The 9855-nt window shown below is 37.7% G+C and overlaps 1 protein-coding gene across 1 annotated transcript in view; it reads left to right on the forward strand.

The window, feature by feature from the left end:
* The window catches only part of LOC146305600 (phospholipid-transporting ATPase ABCA1), a 208994-nt gene extending 205116 nt beyond the window's left edge, over positions 1 to 3878 (forward strand). The window contains exon 50 of the mRNA XM_084712574.1: positions 2620 to 3878. Coding sequence (XP_084568700.1) covers positions 2620 to 2742 — 123 coding nt within the window. The 3' untranslated portion in view covers positions 2743 to 3878. The remainder of the gene's footprint in view (positions 1 to 2619) is intronic.
* Positions 3879 to 9855: the final 5977 nt, after the last annotated feature.

A 9855-nucleotide genomic window follows, 5' to 3' on the forward strand; every position in this document is an offset into this window, starting at 1 on the left:
TGAAGCACTTTTTTTTTTTATCATGTGAGGATTCTTACAGAAAGTTAAATACATAACAGCACTTAGAAATTCTATTGCAGGGCTATACAGCCTTGACTGTGAATATGAAATGCTGCGCAAGCCTCAGCACATCAAGCCAGTATCAGCCAGTGGCAGGGTCAGAGGCCGAGAGAGACGGGCACAGGGTGCAGTTGTTGCTACTGTCATTCTTATTCTCTTATTCATTCTGCCCTGATAAGATGCTTTGACAACTGTGACCTTGATACACACTGCTGATGGCCTGACATCACACACACAGAAGCACACTTTAGCCTCAGGCGTTCTGCAGGCGCAGCTTGCTCCTCACTTACGAGGTAGTCTGCTGTTTTGCTTTTTCCCGCCCAACTGGCCACCAGCTCCACGAGCTTTGAGGTCAAGACGCTTTACATACGTAGCTACCGAATTTCAATAATGTGACAGTTGAGAAAAAAGTGTTATTTGTTTGAAAAAAGAATCGTCGCTCATTCTTTGGAAATCCAGAATATGAAGTAGCAAAAGCCTGTTTTACCTTGGAGTGAACAAAGAACCATAATCCTCTCTTGTCGAATTACAGTTTCTTACTGGAAGCATAACAATTTGATTCCATGAAATCCCCGGTTTAAACAGTTTGACTCCTTCATTAAAACCAGGTCAGGACAGTTCAAGAGAAGACTCTGCCACAGCTCATTACTGCTGTCCCATGTGCCCCTGAGCAAGGCATTTAACCCCCAGCTGTTCAGCTGCTCTGACGCCGACAAACACAGTAAAGCTGTGTTTGTACTGGGCTGCTTCCAAGAGTGACTTTGGAGAAGGGTGTAGAAGTATTTGTGCTCAGTAAACCTATCTTGGATAAATAACAAATAAAAAACTGAAATTTAGGAGACATCAGCTGCAACTCAACACAAACCTCTGTAAAACTACATTATAGTTTTACTTATTTATAGCGCCTTTATAAAAGCATTTGACACTAAAAGGACATTATTATCACAAGTCCAAAATGTATCCCTATAGTTAAGGAAAATATTCATGATATAATTGTAATGGTATCATGACAGCCAATGTCAAAACCAACCATGACAGTATAATGCAATGTTAACACATAAAGTTAAATAGTTTAATAATAATAATTAGGGTTGCTATGGCATTTCTGACACGTCTTAGTTAATGTCAAGTTTTCCTAACAAGATCCTAAGATTTTTGGCATAACTTACACATTTTCAGGTTACGCTGTCTTGGTTAATGTCAAGTTTTTATAGCAGAGACATCGACTGCTTACGTTTTCTCGTTGGAGATACTCTGACTGGAAGACTGGAAGCTGGGGGAAACTGTTAGCCCAGTTATGTCCAAAATTCAAAATTCTGCACACCAGCACTTCTAAAACTTTCTTATTCATTTTTAGTTCGCCTTTGTTACACAAATACATCTTTTTTTTCAGGGCTTAAGCTCCATATTTAATGTGCAGACATTAGAGTTAGATTGATCTTCACATCTAAGTCTCAGCAAGAAAATGAACAAGTGTTTCTCAAAGTGTCTTACTTTTTTCAAGGTTAAATGTATGTTAATTAATGTAGCCTATTACACGAGCAGTGGGAATGTCCCCTGTCCACATTTTCAAGACATAAAATATTACACAGTTGTGAAAAAGTAAATGCATCAGAGTAATGGGCAAACTAACTTTGTTCAAAAAAATGGAGTTGACTAAGGTTAATAATCTTTATCATTAACATTAAATTATAAGGGTACAGATTATATATATTTTGGCTAATTGAAAATAGAAGCTTTAAAGACGGTATTTATCTTTATTACCCTGTCTGCATTATCTGAGCTTCTCAAAAACAAAACCCCTAAAGGACACTGTTGTTTATTTCTTTTTGTTTACGTTCCATCCCATGTATTTACTCTCTTTCCCGTTTAATTTATTGGCGAGTATGTAGCTGTGAAGGAGGATTTAATTCACAGGGAGTCTGAGTAGTTTCTGATGGAATTGCTCTGATTTTTTTATTTATTTTTTCCCCCCATTAAGATTTTAAATACAATCTAGTAATTCACATATCCTTTTATACCCGCACAGCCACTGAAAACCTTTTAATGAAAAAGCAATGCTCTTATCATTTTATGTGATCCTCTTTGTTGTTTTTTTTCTGCAGAGTAAAAGTCTTTGTGTAGCTTTACCACAGCAGACAGCTAATGCTAAGAGAATAAAAAAGCCCGCACTATAGTGAAGTTTACAGCACAATGAAATACACACAGCTTTTTATGAACGCCATAGGATTGATTTCTTCTGACATTAAATGGGCATCACAGAGAGAAGAATGATTGTTTTATTCTCTCTCTCAGCTGGTCAAAGATGTCAAACTGGCATTCACTGTGTGAGCCTAGACGCTTACTTGATGCTTCATAGCCCTTGTCTGGCAACTCATTCACATGCACCCCGTTGTCTGTACCACTATTTCTGTTTGTTTTAAAGGCAGAGGGTGGGGGAGAGTTAAAATGAGATGGGTAGAGAGATGTCCACAGGCCCTTTAGTACTGTGTGTATTATAATTCTTTTTTTATCTTGCATTTGCTTTTAAGCACCTTCTTGTCCTCATTGATATTCCAGGTCTTTGTGAATTTTGCGAAGGATCAGCATGCGGAGGACCCTCAGGCCTATGACAACCCGGTGGACACCTCGGATGAGCTGCCATTACAGACCGTTGAGACCTCTCAAGACCCAAAGGTGTAACGCCCACTCCCACACGGGTCCACAAGCAAAACAAACCGCAGTATTTGGCTTTTAATCACCATATCGTGCCTAGGCTAGCCTCCTAAACGCGTCAAACTTTTTGCACACATTCAGTCACCAAGCACACCAGTGTCTGGTTTTGGTCAACAGTGACATTTAGATGTTTGTGATGTCTTATGTAACTATTTTTACCCAAGCTTCACCATCTGCAACCTAAGTACTCTACATCTGTTCGACTTGAAGTGTCTAAAACTTCAAACTGAATGACTGGTGACTACGTTTACATGCACAAAATATTCCAGTTTCCAGTGTGAATGCATCCTCCCTCTTGCTTAGATTCAATCAGTCTTGAAAAGGTCAGTGTTGTGACATTAGTGCGTTTCAAAAAACCTGTTGATGTCCAACCCTTTCGTAATGTTTTAAAGTACATGTATCCCCTTCCCACCAGTTATGCATCTCCACCGCAGCCTTGCAAACTGTTCACTAGTTGGTTTGTTTACTCCTCAGAGCTGACCTTAAACAATCAAAAGGATGTGAGTCGCAAACCACGGTAAAAAGCCCATTTAAACTCTGACTGTAAAGTAAATTATATTTTATGTGGCAAGAAATATTGGACAGCAGAGCCTGCTGTTTGACGTCTACAGCCAACAGAGGGTGTATTTTATCTAATAGTGGTAGGTAATAGGTAAGTAATTTATTGAATAGGGTACTATTCATTATTAAAGACTGTAGAGGAAGGACAAGTGAGTCAGAAAGAAAAACTAAGAGAGTAAAACAGTGAAGCTCAGAGAGTGTAGAATATTAAGGTGGAGACATAAAGAAGTGGAAAGGAAGAAAGACAAAGAAGATGAGTGAAGAAAAGACAAGAACTGTTGTAGTTTAACGTCCTATATTGGGTCTTGCATAATTTACCATAGCTCTCTCACCATGGAACTACAAACTATGATTTTCTGACATGGACTGCACAGTTGCCCAACATATTTTATAACATGGTCAAAAAACTTTAAGCCGAAATTGCCCCCCTCTTTAATGTCATAGATATAAATTGGCTATTTTAATAATGCAGCATATTGACCACTGAATTGGAAATGTTCCCTTTTTTCATTTCAGAAAAGTGGTTTCCTTAACCTGAACACAAACCATACAGGAAACAGGAAAGGAGTACCAAGTTTGCTCAACTGTTATCAGAGCATGGAGTGAAAAGGAGCAGGATTTAGGAAGGGTCAGTTAAATCTCTTATTTTGAATGCACTCTATGCATGTCGAAAGAATGCTGCTAAAACCCAAATAATGTTGAAATACCCCACATGGCAGAATAAGCCATTAATCAGAATATCCAAACAGAATATGCGGTTTACATGACCTGTATCAAATTTACAGTATTGTCATATTCTGAATCATAGTGGAAAATTAGTGTGCATGTAAACGTAGTCAGTGAATTTACACTGCAAAAGATGCCAGCTCATTGAGTTGTTTCTGTCTGTAATCAAAGCTTAAAAATTACAATTAATTCTGTAAAACAAAGAATAACTCTCCAGAAGGGAAAAAAAGTTATCTTAATTTTTAAGTGTCTTGATACAAGACTGAATGAGGGTCACTGCATTAGAAGCAAGAAAATGAAACCAAGTTTTAGAAAGTACTTGAAATGAATCAATCTGCATTTGAAAAAGGCAGAAATTGCACAGGCAGATTTTTTCACTTGATCTAAAAAATATGAACTGTAAGAACTAAATTAGAGACAAAAATGACTTCATAAAATACTGCATTTCAACAGCTGAAACAACACCGGTTCAGTTTTGTTCGGAGGATATTGCTGGCTTGCAGATTTGTTTACATTTATTGTTGCTTATAATGATGATATGTAAAAAAGCTTATTTTAAGGATTACGAGCAATCGACTAGTGTGAGAATATTTTGTCAACACAAAGACGTGGAACCGCAGTGAGTTCCAGTCTCTTACTTGTGAGCCGCTGACAGGCTCTTTAATGATTGCCACTGATAAGAAATTAATAATAACAACTCTGTCAGATGTGTTGACTTTGAATGTCTGAGCGAGCCTCCAGTCAGCTGGAGACGGCGTTTAATGAAAGACGTTGAGGTTGCAGCTGTGGGACAATTCGAAGTCACTCGGAGACAACCAGCTGTCAAACATGTTGGGTCTGCGAGCGAGACAACACGCCCCATGTGTGCACCAACCACAGCTTCCACACAACTGCTTTAGACTCAGCAATCAGAAATGTAAGTGGACACACATCAGAAAGATCTTTCCAGAATTATTAATGAGCAAGAACAGATTTATATTTTATAAGATTTTTAATGCATTGCCTTGTGAAAATATATCTATTTTATTTATCAGTTTTCTTTCTGCAGAATCTGAATTAACTGTGTCACTGAGATTGTTTTTTGTTAAAGGACATGCGGGTATTGACTAGTGTCAATATCACAGAATAAAACACTCCTTATCATGCACACAACTCTGCTGTTAAAGTGAACACATTTTATCACAATGTGCCTTTTAAACACCCGATGTAAGCTATGTTATTTTATACAGGTATATAGACCATTTTGTAATTGACGATTTGTTAAGCCCCACCCCCTTCAGTTACTGTCGCTGTGTCTGTCAAGTTTGACCTCTTAATGCAGTGTAAAATTATAGCGTTGGCCGACCCAAATGACAGCCATCCTCATGGGCTGTAGCTCCATTAATTAAACAATCTGTCAATTAACGTTCTCACTTATTGTCATGATCATGTAGAAGACTGTAAATTAAGTATATTGTTAAGAGTTAGTCCTAGAATTGTAAGAATGATAGGAAAAAAAGTAAGATCAGTTATTTTGTTTGAACACAACCATGTTTGGCTGCTAGCTTATGAATATGGCCAGATATGTTTTATCTCTTAATGTTGAAGACAGACCACTTTTAGGATGAACACATAACACCATGTTGGGTAACATTAGCTGAGGTTGCCGGAGTGAAAACTTCCCCAAATCCAATTAAGAGCAGGGTACAGCTGCTAATGTTAGCCTAAACTCTGATAGCATTCAGGACAGTTGGGAAGCACTAGCTTACACAATGCATATGCTCATGAGCAACCTGTAACAAACTGTGGAGTTAACTGATGATATGCCTTCTTAGGAATAACTCTAGCAGCAGCTAGTAAACTGGACTTGCTAACAATTGCACTCAATCGGAAGAATGCATTATTTATTCAATCCCTTCCTTACGCTTTTGCTTTTGTGTTTTTGGTTTTGGCAAGGAGAGACAAAAAGACCCCACCCTTTTACATGCCAAATATCGCTCTCGAAAATCCAGAGCTTGACAGACCTGCTGTGCCCACCATAGTTACGGTTGCTTCGTTATACTGTCTGTATGTCATTCATGCTTGAATTAACTTGAACAATACAGCTTCAATATGTAGCACTGATACTGTATTGCAAACTGTGGACTGACAAATTCTCAAACTGTAAAATGGTCTATATTTTATACCGTCTTCTGTATCTGTATCACTCAGGAATGTTTTATGTGCAGTTTTGATTCATTGATGAATGTCTACATGTAAATGAACAGAGTTATTCACAGCTACATTTGTATTATTTTCCACTGTCTGTCCTGTAACCTACTGTACAACAAGTGTCCTGACAATTAAAACCCCCCTAAAGCTCTTTACTTATGCTTCTTACATTAACTTGGCACTTACTTCAGAATGTAAATACGTCTTCAATTCAGCCCTCACAGGCACTCTGGTTTACTTTGAGAGCCTGACATAATTTGTATGCTGTGCTAAGTCCTCACATTACTATCATGTCCACTGCAAAGAATAATAAATCCTATTTGTACTGAATATTGCTTCATGCCAAGACAAACGATTAAACATTTGCACAAATTGTAATGCGACTCTGACTTTAATGTTTGCACATTGCCATGTACGTCTGCAGATTCATTGGCTCTCATGTTTGAAAGACTCTTTAGTTCAACTTTCCGCCTGCTGTTTTATTGTCTTGTTCGTCGTGTCTTTTGTTTCGAGTGTAGCTTTCAGTTTGTCGAGCCTGTCATTCGTCCATTCTTTGACTGAGACCATGTCTGCCAGATGCCTAAGAATGAATTGTCTTGAAATTCCTTGTCAAACCATCACACTTTTAGTATATGTGTGCTTTCTCTAAATTTATGTCGTGCTTTTCCCCAGCAAATTCAAAGCAAGTATGCCTTAAGGTTAAACCAATTCTCAATTTCATTTCAGCACCACAAAATATATAACCCTTGTTTTGGAACAGCCTGTCCTCCAATAATTCATTAAGACGTCTCCTTTTTATGTAATTCCAAACATTTCCAATACCAATTTCCTGTTGTTTTTCCCCCTCTGGATTAGACAATCAAACCGTGACTGTCTGCTCTACTTTTAAGTCTAAATTATAGAGATGAATGGATATGGATTTTCAGTTTTCAGTTTCCCAGGTGCAAATGTATTTGTTTGTTTTTGCTTGTGAGAGGCAGTCAGATGAAAAGGGGAATAGCTGCAGTCCTCTGTAAGTTTCTGCTTTCTAACACCTTTCTAACACCTAGGTAAAATATTTACTGTGTTCTTTTTTTTATTGGCCCACAGAAGCATCGGAGTTTTGTCTAATCCTGCAAACTGAGTGTACAGTTCAACAATTTTAATAATGAGTTAATGGCCATTTCTTAATTTAACAAAAAAGACAAATATTTGCAAGTACAAGTTTCTCAAATGTGAAAAAATGCAACTGTTTTCTGTTTTATATTATAGAAATTAAATATCTGGACTTGGATTGATAGTTGGACAAAAAACAATTTCAGTTTCACCTCAGGCTCTAGGAAACTCCAGTGGATGTTTTTCACCTATTTCTGACAAGGTATGACACTTTATTAACTAAATTTCATTAATTTTACAAAATGATGAAATTCTAGGTGCACTAATGTTCATTCTGAAAGGAAAAAAATAAGTGTGATATTGATTATGTGATATAAATACACTCAATTACATAGACAGTAACCTATATATACAGTGTAATTATGAAATTTAATCAATTATGGGTAACACTTTATTTTAAGGGTTGTGCATAAGACTGTCATCTTTAATGTCAACTTGACATAAACCAAGATAAAATGTAGTTGTTTTGTAAATGTGATATTAATCAAGCTAATAATGCCTGTTATAACAACTTAACATTAAGCAAGAAAAATGTCTGCAGGTACACCAGCTAACTTTTCTCTGTTCTTCTGCTACCTCTGTAAGTTAAATCACCTCGGCTCTGTGCTCTGTCGTCAAACTGTCCTTATGACATTTAATGACGTCTTCATGACAAGTCCAAATGCTGCCACTTCACTTGAGGTCAAGGAAAATATTCATGACACCGTTATGATGGTCTCATGAAAGCCAGTGTCAAAACCAACCACATATGGAAAGTTAATGTAGTGTTAAAAACATAAAGCTAAACCGTCTGATAATGTCAAGTTGTAATAACAAACACATTATTAGCTTGATTAATGTCAACTTGTTATATCAAGGGCATCTCAAACAGCCAATTTTGCATTTCAAATGATGTAATTGTCCAACTGGCGCTTAATTGCTAATATCTAATATCTAACTAATATCACTTACATCACTTAATGTCAGTCTTTGCACACGCTTTCAGTTAATTTCATTTAAGATGATCTTGTAAAGATGTGTGACTTACATGTCTGTATGAGAATTAGCACATCCTTTAATTATCCATGTGAGTTTTAATGGTTCTCAGTAGATCTCTACACTTATTCAGTGGTTCCCTCCAGTCCACCACAACACTCATATTTCCCACAAACAGCGAGGAGTCTTAATCTCGGCAAAGTTTTTAACTCAAGCATCTGGAGTTGATGTTCGGGCTTTCTGCATGTATCACACCTCTTGTCTTTCTCTTACTCATTAGAGCTGCGAGCTCCGGGGCACACAGCCAGAGGCAATCAGTCAGGTGGGAACTTCACAGAGGCGATAAAACTCCAGTCTTAAGGTAAGATTACTTGTCACATCCCACCATTATTCCCTCGCACTTTTCGTCCCAGTGTAATACTTAGGAGGTTTATGAGCAGAGGTTACATTACACATCAGGAGGGTTGGGTGTGCAGGACTGAGCATGCAGGCTATTAATTTGTCTGAGCCATTGATTCTTCAGTATAGATTTTTATATTTAAACATGCAGAGCCAGGCCACATCTTTCCTGTGTATGTATACGAGAGGCATTTCTTTAAATGTTTATCTCGTTTTCCCACCACTTTTGAAAGAAAATGCCCGCTGTCTGCGCAGTACTGAACATTATTATTTGGCATGAAATGATACAGTGTGGAAAAATACGCCCAGGAACACCAGGCAACAACACAGAAAAGATATCTTCCATTTCAAAGAACTCAATCCTGCACCGGTATGTTCTCTGGAGCGAAGGATGTCATCGCTTCCTTTTAAAAAATAAAATACATTTCCTGGAAGGACTGTGCACTCTTAGAAATGAAGGTGCTGACTAGAACCATAAAGGGTCCTTCGGCTTGTCCCCAGAAGAGAACCCTTTTGGTTCGTGGTAGAAACTTTTGTAAAGGTTCCACTAGGAACTCATTTAGGAATTCTACCTAGAACCCAACATAAAAGGTTATACCATCTGTGAAAGGTTTCACCTGTAGCTCACTATGAGAGGTTCTCTAGATAACCTTTCTATTGTGTAATTGTTCCACCTTCTAAGGAGGCTATCAAGAACCCACCCAAGGGGCTCAACCGTGAACCGTATCATATTCCAAATGTTTTATCTAGAAGCCACCCAATGGGTTGTACTGAGAACCTTTTTATATTCCAAGGGTTTTATCTAGAACACACCCAGGGGTTCTACCAAAAACCTTTTTATATTCCAAGGGTTTTATCTAGAACCCCCCCAGGGGGTTCTACCAAGAACCCTTTTGTATTACAAGAAAACACTCAGGAGTTTCTATCAAGAACATCTTTATATCCCAAGGGTTTAGCTAGAACATACCCAGGGGATTCTATTGAGAACACATTTATTGAAACCCTTATTTCTGTGGGAGAACCCTCGTTTTGTCATCAAATTAGTTTCAGTTTAGCGTTTGTAAAAATCAGCGC

The sequence above is a fragment of the Lutjanus erythropterus genome, chromosome 23 (assembly GCF_056507025.1).
Source record: "Lutjanus erythropterus isolate fLutEry1 chromosome 23, fLutEry1.hap2, whole genome shotgun sequence".
Classification (NCBI taxonomy): Eukaryota; Metazoa; Chordata; class Actinopteri; order Lutjaniformes; family Lutjanidae; genus Lutjanus; species Lutjanus erythropterus.